The sequence below is a fragment of the Oryx dammah genome, unplaced genomic scaffold (genome assembly GCF_014754425.2).
Source record: "Oryx dammah isolate SB20612 unplaced genomic scaffold, SCBI_Odam_1.1 HiC_scaffold_18, whole genome shotgun sequence".
Lineage (NCBI taxonomy): Eukaryota > Metazoa > Chordata > Mammalia > Artiodactyla > Bovidae > Oryx > Oryx dammah.
The window spans coordinates 61,228,160-61,251,829 of NW_024070202.1; the positions used below are offsets into that span (position 1 = coordinate 61,228,160).

The following is a 23,670-nucleotide window of genomic DNA, read 5'->3' on the forward strand; positions in this document are numbered from 1 at the left end:
TCAATGAGCTGTGCAAGCCCTTTTGCCACAGCAAGGCTATGATCCATGGAGGAGAAAGGCAAAACTGACCTCTCCTTGTACGATATATTGTACATAGTGGGCTTCCCTGGTGGTGCTAGTGATAAAGAATCTTCTGCCAATACAGGTTAGATGTAAGAGACACGGATTCAATTCCTGGGTCAGGAAGGTCCCCTGAAGGAGGGCATGGCAACCCACTCTAGTATTCTTGCCTGGAAAATCCCATGGACAGAGGAGCCTGGCAGGCTGCAGTCCATGTGGTTGCACAGAGTTGGATATGACTGAAGTGACTTACCTTGTATGCACATCCTATGCAGTAATTATGTTTTTAAAAGACTTGGCAAGAAAAATTTTGATTTTCCTTAATGTTAACCTGTGTTGTATAGTTGCTAAGTCATGTCCATCTCTCTGTGACCCCATGGACTACAGCCTGCCAGGCTCCTCTGTCCATGGGATTTCCCAGGCAAGAATACTGGAGTGGATTGCCATTTCCTTCTTCAGGGGATCTTCCAGAGGCAGGGATCAAACCCACGCCTCCTGCATTGCAGATGGATTCTTTAGTGCTGAGCCACCAGGGAAGTCCTACCTTAACCTATAGCCTAAAATTAAGAAAATTAATTAATATTCAGTGATATTACTAAAACATGCTTGAATGTATACTTATCATTTATTTAATTTAAAATGTTTTTTATATAGATAAGGGAGTGTTGTCCTTCTTTTACTGTGGCTATCTTTATATATAGTGTCAGAGTTCAAGATTCTGTTGGCTTTGAAACTGTCTTGGATTTTACTTTGATATTGATAATACCATTAGAGTATATCCTTTCTATGAAAATCTACATGCTTTGGTAGAATTGAGTATTCAGATTATTTGTATATATTATCTCATATCTGTAATAAACTTTGATCATCTAAATGGTTTGACGCTAAGGATTTTTACAGCCAATTTGGTGTATATACATTCTTATAGAAGTGACCATGTCTGGCCTGACCAAATTTAATAATATGTTATTTTAATATTTAAAATGTGTTTTCCAAAGATTGTTGCAAAATTATGAAAGTTTAAAGACCCTTCAGGGTGCTTTTTATATAATAAGCAATTTGCTTCATCTGGCATCTTTGTTATTTCTTTTGATTTTATTAACACAGAAAAGCTTCACTGGCCTGAGCAAGAGCTTGCTAAGAAGTCCATTCTAAATGCAGAAGCGTCCTTGATGATTGACAGCAAAAGAAGCATTTCACATTTATCTCCTGGAATACTGAAGGACATTTTCACAACTGGAACCAGTAGTTACAATGTCCTACTACAGAGCAAAGAGGAGAAAAAGCATCATTCACAAAAACAGCCTTCCTCTACCGGCTCCAAAAGATGTAGAAAACCCAGCAAATCTCCTAGCTCTTCACGTAGTAAAGACCTTCGCAAGATGAAAGCCCCAGTGCCTGTGATGAGCAGTAGTACTTGGTACTGCCTAGAAAGGCAGCCTGCTGTGTTTGTCACCAGTTCAGTGTCAAGTCCTGTAAAGTTTACAGATGATATTTCTGTTTCAGGAAACACCGTAGTACTGCCACCGAAACCCAAAAATGAAAGAAAGGTGAAGCGACACCTTTTCTCCACACTTACAAAGCCAAAGCCACAGCCTCTGCTGTCGAGAAGTTTTGAAAAAGGAGATGATTTTTCTGGAAAGAAATTTTGTATACTGACTGCTATAAAGCCCACCAACTTGGAGAAAGAAAAACTGAGGTTCTTCAAGTCTGACTACACCTACAATCCTCAGTTTGAGTATGCTAATCCCTCTCTGCCAAGCGTATTGGCCAAGCACAGCAATGCATCTGATCGATTTCTTAAGCAGGTAAAATGCTACTTCGGTCATTTGATTTCACTTTATGTAGTGAAAACAATTATTTGCCATCTTATAGAAAGCCAAAAAAGTTCGAAAATACTCCAATTATTTATAGTTATCTGCCATCTAGGATACATAAATATGTGACAAGAAATCTCTAGGTGAGTGTCAACCCATATTTAAATTACTTCACTCTAATCAAAATTTATAAAGAATCTACTGTGTAAACATTGTGTCAGGAAGCAACTATATTAGGAAAAAGCTTCAGATTCTGACTCTTAACGTTTCATTTGGGATTTACAGACTTGTGGCCCTTTCATAAATCCACATACAGGTGTTTGTGTTTTCTTTTTGATTTTGAATGCATTAGATGGAGCACGCATATCTCTGGTTCTCCCTGTTGTATTATGTGCACAGCTTGCTTAGGCCCCAAACGGCATTTTGGGGACTGAGGCTTGAAACTTGCCAAAGAACTTTTTAATGCTTTACTGAAAATTTTAACAATCATCAAATAACTATTTCAGTATTCACTTAAAGAAGAAAATAATGGAATTTTTAAAATTACCTTCAGGGTTTGCAAATCATGATGCAAATGATAAAAGCATCTCTTTCCAATTGCTCAATTTAGATATTTAGCACATAGTTTTTTGTGTTAAGGTCTTATGAACTTCAAAATCTGCTTAAGTTTTTGAGAAACTGGCTGATATTTACCTTCAAGGCATAGAGCTAAGATCTTAAAAGCAGACTACATTTGGTTAAATTAACTTTGTATAGGGTTTTTATAATGCATTAGGTTCAACTTGGCTTCATCACTGATTGAAAATCTGTAGGCTCCAGGAAGCCGCATGATTCCACTTGTCTCTAGCAGATGCCTTGTTTTAGCATTTTGCCGCAGTGCAAGTTCTTTGGACTTGTGGCCAGCAATTTTTTTATTGTTTGTTATAGATTATATGAAATCGGACCAGTCTTTTAAAGCTTTTTCTTTCTTTGTTTTAGTTGCTCAGGAAAGTGCCTCCCCCCCCTTTTTAATTGGAGTATAGTTGATTTACAGTATTTTTTCAGGTGTATAGAAAAGTATATCTGTTATACATGAATATACTTTCTTTTAGACTCTTTTCCCATATAGGTTATTATAGAATATTGAGCAGAGATCCCTGTGCTATACAGTAGGTCTTTATTAGTTATCTGTTTTACATACAGTAGTGTGTACTACATTCCCTTAAAATTGACAGCAATATAAAATTGCTATTGTGTTTTTCCCCCTTAATGCTAAAAGAGATGGCTGAGATTTCTTTATCAGTATTCTTTAATTTGGAGTCTTCCTGCAAGCCCTACCAGTTGGTAAAGGGATTTCCCACTGTTAGGTTAAAATGAATGCTCTTTCATGTCCTTGGATGGGACTTAGGAAGCATCAGCAGCTCCAAAGATTGAGAATTGATGGTGCTTGGTTTCTGGCCCTACAATCTTTATTTTAGCCCAATTTCAACATCTTATGGGTCATTTGAGACTTCTAAATAGGACCAGCAATCCTAGCTGGCTGGTGTGAAATACTTCAAATGCCACCATTTGGAAGAATGATCACAACAAAAGCCAAATGTACTTCAAACCACTTTAATAAAGGAGATTCATCAGAACAGGGCCCCCATAAAATATGCTTAAGTTCCTACTTAGCATCTGAATGAATTCTGACATGATACATCCTTCCCTTTCCCAGCTATGAAGTTAAAGCTTCAGGCCTAGTTTCAGGACTTAGAATTGTGCTCCTCAAAGGGGTCAGGGTGGCCAAACTAGCCCACTGGTCTCTGGCCTCCACCCTTGAGGCCTTGCCAACCCCCTAGCTGGTAGTCTTGTAAGTTTCATGATCTGGATCTTTCCAAGGCAGGCAATCTGTATTGTTGTTGGACAGTGACTGTGGTCCTCTTTAGTGCACAGATTGGCAGAGCAATGGTAAATCCAGGCCAGATAAGTCTACCATAGTGGAACCAAGGTAGTGCCCAGGTTCTATTCATTCCTAATTGGTTGCGCTGTCAATGTCAAGGAGTTCCAGGACTCAGTTTTTTTCTAGTCTAGGCAGTAGGTTCCTCAGGAGGTACTTGGGCCCTTTAGGTGGTTCAGAGCATCTAGCATGGGCTGCAGGACTTGAAAATAACTCCACGTGGAGCCTGCTGAACTCTGCTTAGCCTCTTGCTGGCTGCCATTGTGAGTCTCAGCTCCTCTCAGCTCCTCAACCGTTGGGGGTCAGAAGCTGAGAATGTCTGTTTTCTGAAGTTGTGGACCTTTGAGGGAAGAGCAAGGGATCAGGGATGAGAAAATGCTGAAAGCTGTGCAGGGTCAGGTGTCTCCTCACCAATGAGTCAGAAGTAAAGCCTTACTTCTTACATTCGAGCAGTGACCTGGCAGCCAGTACATTCTGCCTTACTTCTTTGTGGCTGACCATCCTGGAAAACCTAGGTATCAAATCCATAATGGCTTCACACCCGGCACATTATTGAACAAGATGGGAAGAGTCTTCAGGGCAATGATAGGAATCCTTGGCAGTATGTCCAGCAGTCAAATGAAAATTATATGTTTATATGATAAAGCCAGTGGGTAGCTTAAGTCACTGATTTCCCACTCTAACTGGAATCATATTTCATTGTAGATCATGGCTAGTATCCTGTTAGCTGGAAGGCCTGATTGGTCGAGTGATAGTTAATAACATAGGCAAAATAAGTTAACTTTTGTTTGGCTTATAAATTAAAGTTTGAATTATATTCTTGTTAGTAAAGCTGGAGCAGTGGGGATCATAAATGATTGGAAAATGGGGGGCGGGGGGGAAGGAAGGCTTTGGCGTGTTGGGTAAAGACCCTGGGCTGAGGCTACCCCGCTGGCTGTCAAGGAAGAAATGGTAAAGATATGTAAGAGGAGTTAAGAGAATAGGCCTGAGACTACCATCGTTAGAAAGCCTTTGTTGCAAGATTAATTGGAGCCTAGTGTCTGGGAACTTGACTGTTGAACAGTTTCCTATACTGAAATAAACTTTCCCTAAGTGGTAAGAGGAGCTTGCCATGCCTCATGTACAAACAGTATGTTATTGAATACCTCTTTTCCTTTTGGGAGCCTGGAATTTTAGATTTTCTAGGCATAGGGGTGCTTATGTGACTAGCCTATGATAAAAAATCTTGGGCATTGAATGTGTAATCTGTTTCATTAGTAGACCAGTCTTTACATGTTCTTTACAACTCAGTTGCTGGAGAAGTTAATTGCATCCTGTGACTTCATTGTGAAAGGATTCTTTTGAGGTTACTTCTGGTTTCCTGCAGACTTTACAGGATATAAGAAACAGGGAATAGTGGGCTTAGGTTAATTTTTTTTTTTTAGGGCATTTACATTCAGATTTTAGAAAAAAGAATATAAAACTCAATACTAAAAAAAAAAAGCTCAGTATTGCTCAAGTAAAACATCTCTGTGGGCTATAGTCGTCAGTTTGAGACTCCTGGTGAGTTATAAGGTCTGGCTTCTTACAGCTTTGTAAAGGACCATTGTATGGCACAGTTTCAGGGGATGCTATTTACAAACTGAGCTTGGGCCCACCTGTGAAAGAGTGATTATTAGTTGCTGATTTTTTGAAGCTTTAAGATGAGTATTTACCTTCTGCTGTTTCGGCACCCATCCCCATCTTCCAGCTACAGCTGCGGTCTCAACTCCATAATATATCGTTATTTAGTGCCTTGGAAAGAATAGCAAGGTTAAACCTGGGTGCATAAATGAGTAAATTGGAAGAAGCAAGTACAGAGTGCCCCCAGAGGCTGTCATAGCACTGTAGATGACTGACTGCTCTCCCCATGCCCCTTTGACTCTGCCAGGGAAAAAGCAGAAACATTTACAGCTCCCACATGCGTGAGTGCTAAGTCGCTTCAGTTGTGTCTGACTCTTCCTGGCCCTAAGGACTGTAGCTCGCCAGGCTCCTCTGTCCATGGGATTCTGCAGCTCCCACAATATAAACCTTTTCCCTGTTGACCACTGTCCTCATTGCATTTCTTCTGTTTCCTTTCTATTTCATGTGAAGTATACACAACTGAGAATTGACAAGAGGGTTAAAATAAAATTTAAGTTATTTTCAACTGAAGCAAAATAATTGAACTTTCAAAATGTCTTCAGTGAAGTAGTATATCCATTGTTTTTCTAAGGCATTACATTTTTCAAAATAATTGTTATTTGCAAATACAATCAGTTTTTGATTATCCATATTAATGGAAGGAAACATTGGTATGGATTGGCTAAAATGGCAAGATTATTCCCTGCTCCCTCCTTCTCGGATAGTTCTCATCAGGGCAGTCATCTTAGCTTTCCTGCTGTGATGGTGCTACACTAGCCATAGTAAGTAGAAAACACAGCAACAGAAAAAGCCACAAACAGTTGTTATTTGCAAATACAATCAATCAGTTTTTGATTATCCATATTAATGGAAGTGGAGGTTGTAGAAGGAAGTGATGTTTAACATCCACCATCTAAGCGAAAATAATCCACTGAAGTGATTTATAAAGAAGAAAACTCTTTGAAACCTTTGATTTGGTTCTAGGCATCTTATCTTGTAACCACTGGAGGAGAAGATGCAGTTAGAAAAGATGGGGTGGGGGATTAAGTATTGAAGAATGTTAGTATGAATGACGGAGAAGGCAGTGGCACCCCACTCCAGTACTCTTGCCTGGAAAACCCATGGACGGAGGAGCCTGGTAGGCTGCGGTCCATGGAGTCGCAAAGAGTCGGACACGACTGAGTGACTTCCCTTTCACTTTTCACTTTCATGCATTGGAGAAGGAAATGGCAACCCACTCCAGTGTTCTCGCCTGGAGAATCCCAGGGATGGGGGAGCCTGGTGGGCTGCCGTCTATGGGGTCGCACAGAGTCAGACACAACTGAAGCGACTTAGCAGCAGCAGTATGAATGAAGAACAGGTGGTAAGGGCTTGTAATTACTAGAAGAAATGTGTAGATATATTTGTAAAAAAAAAAAAAAAATGACGTAAAAAACATACAGTAAAATGTCTTTCATCTTTCCATCTTAGCATATCAGAGCACTCCATAAATGTTAATCTTTTCAGTATTTTGAAACATAACCCTTTTAGCCAATAGTGAAATGGATCTTATAGCTATTTATAAGAATCACTGTCTTAAGTAAGAGGTTTATTAGACATACAAATGTAATTAAGAAATTGAAGAATTACCTTCTTTAAAAATGTATTCTTTGACTTATGATTGATTTTTAGGACTCTTGCTTCCTAGAGGAGAGGTAGACCAGATCTCTGAAGTTTTTCTTGTACACTGTGGTGCAGAATGTTTCCGTTTTTAATTTTTGCATCCATACTATATACTCATGTAAACATTGCAGTCTCTGCTTAATTTTCCTCATATATATATTGAGGGGAATGGACTCAGTGATCCTTGAGAGCCCTTTCTAGGACCACACACCTAAGTTCCAGCCCACAAAATTTTATGGCTAATCACTTAAAGATTCCGTTTCATGTCCTTATGTATTCAGTTGTGTCATGCGTTTTGTTAAAATGTTTAACTGTCTTTCCACATCATGTGTTAATCACAGAAAAGCTCAGTTTCTGCCTGCTGTGTTAACTGAAGATTCTTTTACTTCCGGTATCAGTGCTTTATTAACTCAACCCATAATTGGCAAATATTTTGGTTTGCTAAAATTAACTTTACAAGTAAGTGAGATTTGTTTCTCTAAGTGCAAAACCTAGTGGAAAAAAACCATTTCAATGCAGTTCTTCTTTCTACAATGTGTGTTCAACTTGACAATTCTAAAGAATGCTTTTTAAACTAAGGTTACTGAGAAGGTAGCCTAATAGCAGAAATAGGAAGAGAATAACCAAGGAAATCAGGGTGTGAGCAAATCTATATTTTATATTAAATTCATATGAATTTTTCATTAAACTTCACAACGTATCTCTAGGAAAATGTAAATTCCTTACTGGCAACCATGTTTACATGAGTATGTAGTATGGGGGCAAAAATTTTAAATGTGAGAACCTGAAACTTAGTAGGAAGGTATTACACTTAACATTACTGGATTGTAAAATTAGCTCCTGTCACCAGAAGTCCAGCAGCATCTTGAGGGGAAAGCACAGACAAGGCACCTTCTGGAAAGGAGAGTAGTCATCAGGAAAGGAACTGTGTACCTCAGAGCAGACAGGGGTTCCAACAGCTTGGAGACTGAGCACAAAGTCATAGTGTTACCAAGTGCAGGCATATTGGTAGTGACAAAACATTAAGAGTGACACAGACTTGAATTCTTATAAAAAGCTATGTCCACGAGTGAAACAGTACCAGTTGAGAAAGCAAGCTGCAAGAAACAATTGATTTTTTAAAGGTATTGATGTCTCTCAAAAAGACGACTTCCATCATAACCATATTATTTAAGAGTTAGGATATTACTTGGTATTAATATATTCTACATCTGTCTAACTGAAAAAAAAAAGCTGTTCTGCTTATGTAATTAGAGTATCCTAAATATAGTTCTTGAAATAAATGAAAGTTAATGGTCCATGCTATCAGAGGTAGCTTGATAGAGTTATCATAAAATCTCAGAGGTATTTAGAGAAAAGAATTCTGACTAACTTTTTTCCTCCATTGAAATAACATAATGCTTAACATTCTGTGGAATACCATTGCGTTTTCATTTATAGAGTTCAAATATTCAAAATAAGTATCTCGATGGACCAACTTCATTATGAAGTGAAGTGAAAGTTGCTCAGTTGTGTCCGACTCTTTGCGACCCACCCCATGGACTGACCCCATGGACTATACAGTCCATGGAATTCGCCAGGCCAGAATACTGGAGTGGATAGCCTTTCCCTTCTCCAGGGGATCTTCTCAACTCAGAGATCAAACCCAGGTCTCCTGCATTGCAGGCAGATTCTTTACCAGCTGAGCCAAAAGGGAAGCCCAGGAATACTGGGGTGGGTAGCCTATCCATTCTCCAGTGGACTTCCCAACCCAGGAATCAAACTGGGTCTCCTGCATTGCAGGCAGATCCTTTACCAACTGAGCTATCAGGGAAGCCCAGCTTCATTATGCTAGGAAATAAATTGATTGTTTTTTCTTCCTGGTTAGCAGACTTTATACAGCTAGAGTCACATGTGTAGGATCTGAGCAAGGATCATAAATGATTGCAGGGAGTTGTCTGGGCACTGTAGGCAACCGGAAACCAGATAGCAGTTGGGGTCTAGTGTATCATATCCTCAGAAATTGTAAGAGAAGATAGATAACTTGAATTTTATACAAAGTCTTCCAATTTGTAAATGTTGACAACTAATTTAAAGAGAAAAAAAAAAAGTTGTTCAAACCAATGAAACCCTGTTTGTGGGCCACAGTCATCCCTTGGGTTGCCAGTTTGCCACCTCTGATTGACCAGATCTATTACACATAAGCTCTGTTTTGAAGCCAGTGATGGCATAGCATAAATATTTTTAAATGTGGTCCTCAGAAAATGTCTTGCTTTTGGAGTTTATAGTGAAAATGGAATAGGTAATTTATTGTTAGATTAAAATGCATGCATAATACATAAAATGACATTGTGTTCTAAAACAAGACAAGTGTTCATTTTCCTTTTTTGGTAGAAATAACACCATTGGAAATCAAATACCTTCACTGATAATATGTCTTGATATAAAATTTCTTTGAGGTCATATTTTAATTGTATTAGTATTAAGGTATTTTGTGTTGGTAGACCTCAAGTTGTCCAGACTATAAAGGGGGAGGGAAAAGCAAGCCTTCTTTAAACTATACTTCTCCTTAGGTGACACAGTTTTTTGTTGAGCAAATCACAAGCCGCCTTCCAGATTCATTAAAGTTAAAAGATTATTTTGAGTTTAGTACCTCTCATAGTAGTTTTGTGTATTAGATTGGAGACGTAAGGTCATTTCTTAACCTAGTATCAACGAAGATTTTCTTACAAAGATGGAAACACCCCAATCAGATTGTGTGTCCTTAGAAGAAGGTATGACCTTGATGACTCATTGAAACAACACTTCATTGATGTGCCTTTGAAAACTTGCCTAACCTGCAATCTCAGGTTCTTATCTTAACAAATTCTTTTCTCCAAAACAGCTTGAATATCTACTTCTTCCTTGTAGGTAGTGAAAGAAGAGTTTGCAGTACTAATTTGTACTGTTTACAAATATCTTCTCTTGGTAGCATTTACCCTCTCACTCTCCCGCTTAACATTGTATACATCCAAACTTCCCCTAACCCTGAAGACAGAAGGGGCAGAAGGGGACTGAGGGGAAGGCTGTAGGTGATGGTTTTCTTTGTCCTCTATGTTCTTTCACTTGTTCCTTCATTTAAGGCAGACTTAGTGTCTCGGATCTATTTCCTGGGTTCTGCATATGTAGAATATAATTTATCGAAATATTTTTCTTTTTATTATAATCTGGTCACAGTTTAACAATCTATCTTACAGAAAACTGAATTATTGGCAAATGCAGTTTCTCCTGCTCTCCACACTACTGTCAGTGTCTAAGGTACAAATCTGATTGTGTCACTCCTTCCTGCAAAACTTCAGAGCTGCTCATAATTCAGGATGAAGTCCAGAATTTTTACCATGGCCTGCAGGTCTTTCATGGTTCCTGATCTCGCTCAGGCTTAGGTTTCCAAAGTCAACTCTGGACTCCCACAGCATCTTGTGCAGATTATCTGTCACGAAATGTATCACTCTGTTATCATCCTTAAGTTTCTTTTTTTGCCTTTACCACGAGACGAACCTCTTTTATAAAAGTGTATTTTGTTTATTTCAACTGTTCCCAGAATCTCACAGACATTGAAAATCTCAAAATCAAAATCTCATTTAGATTGAAAAGCTCATTTAGATTTCCAATCTCATTTAGTTCCTGGCACTAAATAAATGAGTTTCCTGGTGCCTGTCTAGCCTGAAAGCTCTGTATTTCACTTTCTTTGCTTTGTGTATGCTTTTGACAATATTATCCCCCTTTACCTGGAATATCATCTGTTTCCTCTAGGGCCCCACTGTAGTTTACCTTTCTGTGTTTTCACAAAATGTTATTCATACATCCAACAGAGTATTATTAAACTATGTCAATTTCAGTGTAATCTCTGTCAGTCTAATGGTCAGGCTTGGAATTAGATTCTAAAAGATTCTAAAATATAAACATAAAAGCAGGGATTGGCAGAAAGAAAGTAACCATAAAGATGAATGAATGAAAGATGTTGTTAATGGTATGCTAGAAATTCAATGAAATACTCTACAAACAGTAGATCCAAATTTGTGACTCAGGGTCAAGTTCATTGGGCACGTTTGTTTCTTTGGGGGGACAGCGCAGTGTGTATGTAAGGATGCTCCTCTATTCCCTCTGTAGTTTAGTCTCTAAGCCATGTCCTATTCTTTTGGGATCTCATTGATTGTAGCCTGCCAGGCCCCTCTGTCCGTGGAATTTCCCAGGCAAGAATACTGGAGTGGGTTGCCATTTCCTCCTCCAGGAAATCTTCTAGACCTGGGGATCAAACCACGTCAGCAGACAGGTTCTTGACCACTTAGCCACCTGGGAAGCCCACAGTCATTTGGGAAATAGATGACAAAACAAGTTCTCTTTCTCTTCCTCCCCTCTTTTAGTCTCTGTGTCTATCTCTAATTTCATCCTCACACCAACCCTACTAGGTAAGTAGGGCAGAGATTTTCATCTCCATTTTGCTGTTGAAGAAACTAAACCGGAAAGGTGAAATGACAGACCTAAGATCACGCAGTCAGTAAAAGGTAGGGCACCAACATAAAACCAGATCTTTTGACTTCTAGTCTTTCCGCAGTGTCAGCAAGGCTTATATTGTATTAGTGTCCCTGTTGTATATAGCTTTTCATTGAGTGACAGCTGCATTTGAAAAGGGAAATAGGTTTTTAGCACATGACTGTTGAAGTGGCTTTTGACTGATGGTGAGATTTCCAAATTGCTAAACAGCAAAAGAATCAGCAAGTAAACCAAAAGTAGATCATTCAACAGTGTTGAGATTTTTCAGAAAGTTTGCTATATCATATGAGATAGTGCTGTAAGTTTTCTACAGAGATTTTTCATTTTCTGAATTAGTGGTTTAAATATTATACTGTGCTGTTTGATTACTATTTGTTTTTTAAATGATGGCTTTATGAATATAATTCACATGCCATGTAGTTAATCCATCTAAAGTGTACAGTTAAGTGATTGTCAATATGCTTAGGATTATGTAGTCATTATCACTATCAAATTTGAGAACATTTTATCACCTGAAAAAGGAAACCCTGTACTCATTAGAAGTGACTCACCATTTCTCGCCAACACTTCCACCCCTACCCACCCTTAGACAAGCATCAGTCTATTTTTCTTTTTATGGATTTAACTGTTCCAGACATTTCAGATAAATGGAGTCATACAGTACATGGTTCATTGTGACTGGCTTCATTTACTTAGCATGTTTAGCATGTTTTCAAGATTAGTCCGTATCATAGCATGTTTCAGTACTTTTTATTATTGGATAATATATATCTCATTGTATTAGTCCATTCATCAGCTGATATTTAGATTGTTTCCACCTTTTGGCTGTTATGAACCACGCTGCGATGAACATTTGTGTCCAGATTTTTGTGTGAACATGATCTTGGTCATCCTGGGTATATACCTAGTATTAATAGTAGATTATATGGTAGTTGGTCATATGGTAGGAGATCAGAGATCATATATAATGGGTCATATGGGAACTCTGTGTCTAACCTTTTAAGGAAAACTCTTCCAAAATGACTGCATCATTTTACATTCCCACCAACAGTGTATGAGTTTCAGTTTCTCCACATCATTGTCAACTCTCTTCTTCTTTTTTGGTCAACTCGTTTTTGTTTTTATAGCTATTCTAGTGGGTGTGAAGTGATATATCATTGTAGTTTTAATTTGTATTTCTCTGACTAATGGTGTTGAGCATCTTTTCATGAGCTTCTTGGTCATTTGTATATCTTCTTTGGAGAACTGTGTTTGGATCTTTTGCCCACTTTTTAAATTGGATTATTTGTATTTTTATTATTGAGTTATAGGAATTCTTAATATATTTTAGATATGTCATTTTCAGATACGAAAGTTGTAAACTTTTCTCCCATTCTCTGAGTTGTCTTTCTGCTTTCTTGATGGTGACCTTTGAAGCATAAAAGCTTTTAATTTGGATGAAGTCCAACTACGTGTTTTGTTAGTTGATGTTTTGGTGTCATATCTAAGAAACCACTGCCTAATACAAGATCGTGAAATGTGTGCCTATGCTTTCTTCTAAGAGTTTTGTGTGTAGCTCTAACATTTATGTCTTTATGCATTTTGAGTTAATTTTTGTATATGATATGTGGTAGGGGTCCGATTTTATTCTTTTATTTATATCCAGTTATCCCAGCACCATTTCTTGAAACTCCTGGCCCTCCTCTCTCTCACCCTTCTTCCCCCTTGGCAAGCCCAAGTCTGTTTTCTCTGAGTCTGTTTCTCTTTTATAGATAGGTTCATTTGTTCTACATTTTAGATTCCACATATAAGTGATACCATATGTAATTTGGGGCTTTCCACATGGCTCAGTGCTAAAGAACCTGCGACTGCCTGCAATGCAGGAGACATCGGTTCAGTCTCTCCCTGGAGAAGGAGATGGCAACCCACTCCAGTATTCTTGCCTGAGAAATCCCATGGACAGAGGAGCCTGGCAGGCTATAGTCCATGGGGCCACAGAGAGTCAGACACGACTTAGTGACTAAACCACTACCACCATATGCTGTTTGTCTTTCTCTTTCTGACTCACTTCACTTAGTATGATAATCTAGTTGTTTCTGTGTTGCTACAAATGACATTATTGTTCTTTTTTATGCCCCAGTAGTATTCCATTGTATATATGTAACACACCATCTTTATCGATTCATCTGTTGATGGACATTTAAGTTGTTTCCATATTTTGGCTATTGTGAACCATGCTGCTCTGAACATAGGGGTGCATGTATCTTTTTGTATTATAGCTTTGTCCAGTTATATTCCCAGCAGTGGGATTGCTAGATCATGTGGTAATTCTCTTTTTTAGTTTTCTGAGGAACCTCCATACTTCTTTCCTTGGACTGAACCAACTTACATTCCCACCAACAGCATAGGAGGGTTCCCTTTTCTTCACACCCCCTCCAACATTTGTTATTTGTAGACTTGTAAATGATGACCATTCTGACCAGTGTGAGGTGGTACCTCATTGTACTGATTTGCTTTTCTCTAATAATTAGTGGTGTTGAGCATCTTTTTATGTGCCTGCTGGCCATCTGTATGTCTTCTTTGGGGAAATGTCTATTAAGGTCATCTGCCCATTTTTCGACTGGGTTTTTTATTGCTGAGTTGTATGGGATATTATTTATACATCTTAAGATTACAACCTCATCCGTTGCATCATTTGCAAATTTTTCTTCCATAAGTTATCTTTTCATTTTTTAAAAAATGGTTTTCTTTACTGTGCAAAAGCTTGTAAGTTTGATTATGTCCCATTTGTTTATTTTTGCTTTTGTTTCAATTTCCTTGGGAGACTAACCTAAGAAAATATTGGTATGATTTATGTCAGAGAATGTTTTGCCTAGTTTTTGTGTGGCGTCCTTAGGGTTTTCTATTTATGGTATCATATCATCTGTATATAGTGACAATTTTATCTTTTCCTTTCCAATTTGGATACCCTTTCCTTCGTTTTCTTGTCCGATTGCTGCTAGGACCTTCAATACTATGTTGAAGAGAAGTGGTGAGAGTGGGAATCCTTAACTTGTTCCAGATTTTAGTGGGAAGGCGTCTAGCTTTTCACTGTTGAGTATTGTATTATCTGTGGGTTTGTCATAAATGAGCTTTATTATGTTGAGATATGTTCCCGCTGTTGCTGCTTTGGGAAGAGTTTTTATCATGAATGGATGTTGAATTTTGTTAAGTGCTTTTTCTACATCTATTGAGATACATGTGGTTTTTTACTTTCGTTAATGTGGTGTAATGTGGTTGATTTTGGGTATGCTGAACCGTCCTTGTGAATTGGGGATGAATCCCACTTGGTCATGGTGTGTGATCTTTTTTTATGTGTTGTTGGGATTTGGTTTGCTAATTTGTTGAGAAGTTTTGCATCTATATTCACTGAAGATACTGGCTTGTAATTTTCTTTTTTGGTGGTGTCTTTGTCTGGTCTTGGTTCAGGGTGATGATGGCCTCATAGAATGTCTCTGGGAATGTTCCTCCACTTCAGTCTTTTGGAAAAGTTTGAGAAGAACTGGTATTAGTTCTTTTTTGTATGATTGGTGGACTTCACCTGTGAAGTCATCTGGTCCTGGACTTTGATTTGTAGGAAGCTTTTTTTTATGATTACAGATTCCATTTCACTTCTAGTGATCCATCTCTTCAAATTCTTTTTCTTAATTCGGTTTTGGCAGGCTGTATGTTTCTAGAAAGTTGTTCATTTCTTCCAGGTTGTCAAATTTGTTGCCATGTAATTGTTCATAGTATTCTTTTATGGTTTTTTGTATTTCTGTAGTATCACTCAAGATTTCTCCTTTTTCATTTCTTATTTTGTTTGGGTACTCTGTCATTTCTTCTGGCTACAGGTTAATTTTGTTTACCCTTTTAAAGAACCAGCTCTTGTTTTGTTGATTTTTTCTATTGTTTTTAGTATCTATTTTATTTCCTCCCTAATCTTTATTTTTTAATTTTATGTATTTTGTCTGTGCTGGGTCTTGATTGCCACTCGGGCTTTTCTCTGATTTATGGCAGGTGGGGCCTACACTGTGCGTGGCCTTCTCATTGTGGTGGCTGCTTTTGTTGCAGAGCACAGGCTCTGCAGAGCCACTAGGGAGTGTGAAGAAAGTGAAAGTGTCAGTTGCTCAGTCATGTCAAGTTGCTTTGGTTTTCCACTTTGGTTTTCCAGTGCAAGGGCTATCTGAATGATAATGATTTTCTAGGAAGGAGGGGTTATCATTATTATCATTGTTATTAAAAGCTCATTATCCCCTCCCTTTAGAATTTTGAAAGAAAGTGTTAGTCACTCAGTCGTGTCCGACTCTTTGTGACCTCATGGACTGTAGCCCACCAGGCTCCTCTGTCCATGGGATTCTCCAGGCAAGGATACTGGAGTGGGTTGCCATTCCTTTCTCCAGGGGATCTTCCTGACCCAGGGGACAAACCTGGGTCTCCCGAATCGCAGGCAGGTTGTTTACTATCTGAGCCACCAGGGAAGCCCTCCCTAACCTTTATTATTTCCTTCCTTCTGCTGACTTTAGGTTTTGTATGTTTGTCATTTTCTTTTACATGCCAGGTTAGGTTGTTTCCTTGAAATTTTTTCTTATTTTTTGATTAAGGTCTGTTGTGCTTTTAAATTTCGTAAAAGTTGTTTTGGTAGTGGTCCACTTCAGGGGGACTTCTTGGATAGATTCTGTTGGAGGAAGTTGGTCAGTAGCTGTGCAGTGGAGGCACCTTCTATAAAAGGCCTGCCCTAGCATTATAGTCAAGGGAGAAGGACCACAGCTGAACCAGTTATACAGGAATTGTTCACTCTTTCTTTCATATACTGAGTATATTCAGTACACAAACAAAAAGCACAGTCACTCAGTCATGTCCGACTCTCTGTGACCCCATGGATTGTAGCCCACCAGGCTCCTCTGTCCAGGGCATTTTCCAGGCAAGAATACTGGAGTGGGCTGCCATTTCCTACTTCAAGGGGATCTTCCCGACCCAGGGATCAAACCCACGTCACCAGTGTCACCTACATTTGCAGACAGATTCTGTACCCGCTGAGCCACAGAATATATTAAAAGTACTGAATATTCAATATGCTGAAGGGAAATGGGGGAGAGATTCAGTTCAGTTCAGTGGCTCAGTCGTCTCCGACTCTTTGCGACCCCATGAATCGCAGCACGCCAGGCCTCCCTGTCCATCACCAACTCCCAGAGTTCACTCAAACTCACGTCCATTGAGTCAGTGATGCCATCCAGCCATCTCATCCTCTGTTGTCCCCTTCTCCTCCTACCCCCAACCCCTCCCAGCATCAGAGTCTTCTCCAATGAGTCAACTCTTCGCATGAGGTGGCCAAAGTACTGGAGTTTCAGCTTCAGCATCATTCCTTCCGAAGAACACCCAGGGCTGATCTCCTTTAGAATGGACTGGTTGGACCTCCTTACAGTCCAAGGGACTCTCAAGAGTCTTCTCCAACACCACAGTTCAAAAGCATCAATTCTTCAGTGCTCAGCCTTCTTCACAGTACAACTCTCACATCCATACCTGACCACTGGAAAAACCATAGCCTTGACTAGACAGACCTTTGTTGGCAAAGGAATGTCTCTGCTCTTCAACATGCTATCTAGTTTGGTCATAACTTTTCTTCCAAGGAGTAAGCATCTTTTAATTTCATGGCTGCAGTCACCATCTGCAGTGATTTTGGAGCCCCCAAAAATAAAGTCTGACACTGTTTCCACTGTTTCCCCATCTATTTGCCATGAAGTGATGGGACTAGATGCCATGATCTTCATTTTCTGAATGTTGAGCTTTAAGCCAAATTTTTCGCTCTCCTCTTTCACTTTCATCAAGAGGCTTTTAGTTCCTCTTCACTTTCTGCCATAAGGGTGGTGTTATCTGCATATCTGAGGTTATTGATATTTCTCCTGGCAATCTTGATTCCAGCTTGTGCTTCTTATTAGGGGGACTCAAATCACTGATTATGCCTTCCTTTCCTAGTGAAAGTTCTTTAGGGCCCAGACCAGGCCCTGCCTAGGGGAGGTGAAAAATCTTAAATTAGATATGTGATTTATGTTTTAAATTGGTTAAATTAACTTGAACTTTTTTCCTTTTAATACTTGAATGTCATTGGAAGTTAAAGAAATGGTGGCGATATATTTGAAGATAGGAAAGGGATATTCTGAATGACAAATTGAAAGTGGTGATTGGGGAATTCCCTGATGCTTGTTTGAATCTCCCATCAAATAATATTGGGAGATGTAGTTTTCTGATTAACTTAAATGATATTAATGGAGAAGAGAGATTTGACATGAAATTTATTGCCTCTTAAAAGTATTAACCATGTGAAGGTGTGTGAAAGTTTGATTCTCAAAGTGGTATAGATATTGATTCTCTGAGCACTAGGGGGAAAGGATGAACTTTTTTTTTCCTGTTTTAAAAAATAAAAACCTGTAGCAAGATGTAGATCAAAGGGTACCAAAATTCAGTTATAAACTTGGAATAAGTCCTGGGTATCTAAAATACAGCATAATGATTATAGGTAATAATAATATATTTTATACTTGAAATTTGCTAAGATCTTAGATGTTCCCACTGCATATGTGAGGTGATGGATTTGTAAATCAATTTGATTGTAGTAGTCATTCCACAGTGTGTGTGTGTATGTATATATAGTCATCACATTATATACCTTAAACACATCATTATGTAATTTTTGTCAACCATACCTCAGGGAAACTAGAAAAAATGATTTTTTCCTTTGCATATTGTAAACAATTTAAACAAGTCCTGTAAAGTGCAAACAAACATCAGTGTAGCATATTACCCTTTCCCAAAGATGAAAATCATATCATGTAGTATTTGGGTGTATCCTTCCAGGCTTCTTTGTGCCTTTTAAAATTGCTTATTGCCTTTTCTTTTTTCCAAAGTTGAAATCATACTTGTAAAATCTTTGTGGCCTGTAGGAGGTTGCATAACGAAGCAGAAATTCTTGTCACACAAAAATACTCACTGATGAAGTAACCACTGAACACTGCTGACTTGTCTCTTAAAACTTGAATTTATTCACCTGTCCAACCACTGTCTCTCTATTTTGGAGTCTAATGCAAATGGATTGGAAAGTCAGTGAAGGATATTAGAAATCTGTGTGATTACTGACAAATGTGTCTAGGTTGGACCAGTTGAAAACTAATAAAAAAAATTCTAGAGATGACAACAGGATGGACACTTCAATGAAGAATGAGTGAATATGACATATTCAGCTAAGCTTTTGGGAACATCTGTGTGGCTCCCATGTAGGGTTGCTACCATGTTGGTGCATGTAGTCATGCAGTGAAAGAAATGATGTGCTGTTGTATGGCATTTGGAGAGAAAAATTACATCCGTTCTCCAAAAAAGCTCCCACTATTTTTATTCTTTCTTTGATGTATGTAATAGTTAGTTGATAGGAACAAGGTTTCCCCAGTGTTGTTAAACTGCCAATATAATTTTTTAATCTTACATTTGTTAGGGTACTTTTTCAGGATCAGTTCAGTCGCTCAGTCGTGTCTGACTCTGAGATCCCATGAACTGCAGCACGCCAGGCCTCTCTGTCCATCACCAGCTCCCAGAGTCCACCCAAACCCATGTCCATTGAGTCGGTGATGCCATCCAACCATCTCATCCTCTGACGTCTCCTTCTCCTCCTGCCCTCAGTCTTTCCCAGCATCAGGGTCTTTTCAAATGAGTCTGCTCTTCACATCAGGTGGCCAAAGTATTGGGAGTTTCAGCTTCAACATCAGTCCTTCCAGTAAACACCCAGGACTGATCTCCTTTAGAATGGACTGGTTAGATCTCCTTGCAATCCAAGGGACTCTCAAGAGTCTGCTCCAATACCACAGTTCCAAAGCATCAATTCTTCGGCGCTCAGCTTTCTTGAGACTCCAACTCTCACATCCATACATGACCACTGGGAAAACCATAGCCTTGGCTAGACAGACCTTTGTTGGCAAAGTAATGTCTCTGCTTTTGAATATGCTGTCTAAGTTGGTCATAACTTTCCTTCCAAGGAGTAAGTGTCTTTTAATTTTATGGCTGCAGTCACCATCTGCAGTGATTTTGGAGCCCAGAAAAATAAAGTCTGCCACTGTTTCCACGGTTTGCTCACATATTTGCCATGAAGTGGTGGGACCAGATGCCATGATCTTTGTTTTCTGAATGTTGACCTTTAAGCCAACTTTTTCACTCTCCTCTTTCACTTTCATCAAGAGGCTCTTTAGTTCTTCATTTTCTGCCATAAGGGTGGTGTCATCTCCATATCTAAGGTTGTTGATATTTCTCCCGGCAATCTTGATTCTAGCTTGTGCTCCCTCCAGCCCAGCATTTCTTATGATGTACTCTGCATAGAAGTTAAATAAGCAGGGTGACAATATACAGCCTTGACGGACTCCTTTTCCTATTTGGAACCAGTCTGTTGTTCCATGTGTAGTTCTAACAGTTGCTTCCTGACCTGCATGTGGATTTCTCAAGAGGCAGGTCAGGTGGTCTGGTATTCCCATCTCTTTCAGAATTTTCCACAGTTTATTGTGATCCACACAGTCAAAGGCTTTGGCATAGTCAATAAAGCAAAAATAGATGTTTTTCTGGAACTCTCTTGCTTTTTCCATGATCCAGCAGATATTGGCAATTTGATCTCTGATTCCTCTGCCTTTTGTAAAAGCAGCTTGAAGTTCATGGTTCACGTACTGCTGAAGCCTGGCTTGGAAAATTTTGAGCATTACTTTACTAGCGTGTGAGATGAGTGCAATTGTGCGGTAGTTTGAGCATTCTTTGGCATTGCCTTTCTTTGGGATTGGAATGAAAACTGACCTTTTCCAGTCCTGTGGCCACTGCTGAGTTTTCCAAATTTGCTGGTATATTGAGTGCAGCACTTTCACAGCATCCTCTTTCAGGATTTGAAATGGCTCAACTGGAATTCCATCACCTCCATTAGCTTTGTTTGTAGTGATGTTTCCTAAGGCCCACTTGACTTTGCATTCCAGGAAGTCTGGCTCTAGGTGAGTGATCACACCACACCATCATGATTATCTGGGTCATGAAGATCTTTTTTGTACAGTTCTTCTATGTATTCTTGCCACCCCTATCTTAATATCTTCTGCTTCTGTTTTTGATAAATTTTCAATTAAATCTGTGTTCCCTATTATGAATATAAATGAATACTTAGTATGTGAATTCTTAGTAGCCGTCTATTAAGTACCATTTGTTGGTGATGACTAGGATCACCTGTATTTAAGTTTTTCTAAATTCTTTAGACTGTTTTATATCTGCTGTAATAGTAACCAGATAATAACATTTTCCTACTGAGTAAGCATATGCTAGAAAAGCTAATTTTTCCTAAATTAAGTAGATACTTTTAAAAACTTACAAGCACAAGTTATAATAAAAAAAATTCTTTAGCTTTTTTTAGGTCTAAATGTAAGTCCAATATAGAAGTGCCACTTCTGTCTCTTAGGGAATTAAGGCAAAGTTTCTCACTTTCTTCTAACTCTGATACAATGATGACTAGACAATGGCAGCCCACTCCAGTGCTCTTGCCTGGGAAATCCCATGGACAGAGGAGCCTCGTAGCCTACAGTCCGTGGGGTCGCCATGAGTCGGACACGACTGAGCGACTTCACTTTCACGCATTGGAGAAGGAAATGGCAACCCACTCCAGTGTTCTTGCCTGGAGAATCCCAGGGACAGAGGAGCCTGGTGGGCTTCTGTCTATGGGGTCTCACAGAGTCTGACTCAACTGACTTAGCAGCAGTAGCAGTGACCTTTAGACCAGTGTATGCAAATACCTTAGCTAATCTGCTAAAATGGGCTTTTAATTATATGCTAATTTGTTCTTTTAATTATCCTGGTTGTCAGATAAGTAAATTAGCCTCTGGGTTATTTGCTGTGTTCCCATTCTCTGAGACCTTTCTAGCTTTCTACTGTGTTCCTGAATCACCTGGGGAATGTTGTTAAAATGCAAATTCTGATTCAGTGTGCATGCATCTTGGAGGCAGGCAAAATTCTGAAGTTGAAACCAGTTTCCAGGACAATTCCAATGCTTTTGGACCAAGGTTTTCCCAGGTGGCACAGTAGTAAAGAATTCTTCCTGCTAGTGCAGGAGAAGTGGGTTCAATCCCTGGGTCTAGAAGATCCCCTGGAGTAGGAAATGGCAAGCCACTCTAGTATTCTTGTCTAGACAATTCCAGGGACAGATGAGTTTGACAGGCTTCAGTCCATGGGTTGCAAAGAGTCTGACACTACTGAGAACACATGCTATAATTTGAAATGCAAGGCTTTTCATAATAACTCTGGGAACAGAAGCCAGGCAGACCTGTTGAAGCCATTTCTTGTTACAATAACTTGATGATTCATGCCTAGTTCATTAGTAACATGTATTTTCCAGTGGGGATATATATGTTCAGTTATAACTTGTAGTGCCTGAGCTTTACTGTAGTCTTTGTGTTGAGCCTGTCATCTACAGTGGTGGCACTCATAAAGAATGATGACGGACTGGTGGTGATTACAGTGCTGACGTAATAATTGCCATGTATTGACTACTTGTATCTGCCACTGTGCTTTACAGAGGCTGGTAGTTTTCCGCAACAGAACCATGAAGTAGACATTATTGTAGTTATCCTCATTTACTAATAAGGAGGCTTAGTAATAAGTAACTTGCTCAGAGTCACACAGCCAGACGGTGGCAGAGCCAGGATGGCAGCTCAGGTCGTGTGACTCTAGAGCTTGTACTTTTCATCTCTTTACTAGTCTGACGACAGTTAGAAATTTTAGACTTAATATAACAGGTGTCTGAATTTTCTAGCTTCTGTCACCATTCATATAAGATATATATGTGAATTTTCTAGATGTTTTTCCCAGAAGATCTTTCAATAGCATTCTCCATCCTTGTCTTCCAATAGCATTCTCCATCCTTATGTTTACCTTTTTGGTGGCTTTCCCATAGATGCTGATCATCTGTGATTTTTTTACCAGTTTTCTTACTTTTCTTAGTCTTTCTTTCTGTATATTTCTGTTTAGAGAAAAAGATCTCAACATTCATATTATTTTCATGTGAAAATTTATGAAGAATGAGAAGTAGATAGTACCCTGCCCTGAATGATAGATAAAAAGTATTTTTAGTAATGTTGAGACTGTTTCCTGCCAAAGGAGAACTTCAAGTTCTATAGGATCATCACAGACGAATAGTTGATTCTTTTGTGTGTTCTTAAAAATTGGAAATATTTTTTTCTTTATCCAAGTGGTAATTATATATTAGCGATTAGACTGGAGACATACCTTCTGAGTTCTGCAAAACCACCAGATGGTCTTAGAGAAGCCAAGAGAAACTAAGAACTCAGCCTGTTAGATATTGACAGGTGTGCAGTGCTTTGAGCCCCTTTATCCTGTGCTAAGAAGTATGTACATAAGTGTTTTGTAAAAACTTGTGAAAATGAATGAAAACTCTTTAGGATTAGAAAAATGTGCTTAGCTACAATTTAATTTGTAAATCAGTAAACACAGAACAGGTCATGACAAGCATATAGCTCATTACTCACATCAGAGGAATCGGAGACACTTTACTTTATCTCTGTTTCTTTTACAGTCCATCAATATTATGGAACTGACTTTACAAAAGTATGGAAGTTATGAAAAATTTGAACAAGCCACCGGTGGTAGCCTGCTGTCTAAAACTCGAATCTGGAGTCATGTTAGGAAGTACATGATGAAAGAAGGCTGCATGGGTGAGGTATGAAATCATGAGTGAACATGATGAGTTGACTGAACGTTGTAACTCTCAGTGAGTGCTACGTGTTTTTCTTTTTTCTTCCTGCAGGTTTTGTTTTCCCAACATTATTTTACTCATTGAATAAGTCATCCAGATTTCTAATTAAATATAAGTTTAAGTTTTTGTTGCATTGAATTGTTGTGTTCAGTTTATTTTTCCTCTTATTACCATTTTTGTGTAGCTTGTGGGAGTATATGAATTGCTTTAGGAAAATTATTAAGGAAGAGACTTGCCACAGTGGCCTTTCTTATTAATGGCCAGTTCTTAGTGTTCAGTCTCAAAATAAG

At 38.8% G+C, this 23,670-nt stretch overlaps 1 protein-coding gene across 1 annotated transcript in view; it reads left to right on the plus strand.

The window, feature by feature from the left end:
• Positions 1 to 1,140: 1,140 nt before the first annotated feature.
• Positions 1,141 to 23,670, plus strand: part of KIAA0895 (KIAA0895 ortholog) — a 42,431-nt gene continuing 19,901 nt past the window's right edge. Inside the window, exons 1-2 of the mRNA XM_040260189.1 lie at positions 1,141 to 1,868; positions 23,201 to 23,344. Coding sequence (XP_040116123.1) covers positions 1,233 to 1,868; positions 23,201 to 23,344 — 780 coding nt within the window. The 5' untranslated portion in view covers positions 1,141 to 1,232. The remainder of the gene's footprint in view (positions 1,869 to 23,200; positions 23,345 to 23,670) is intronic.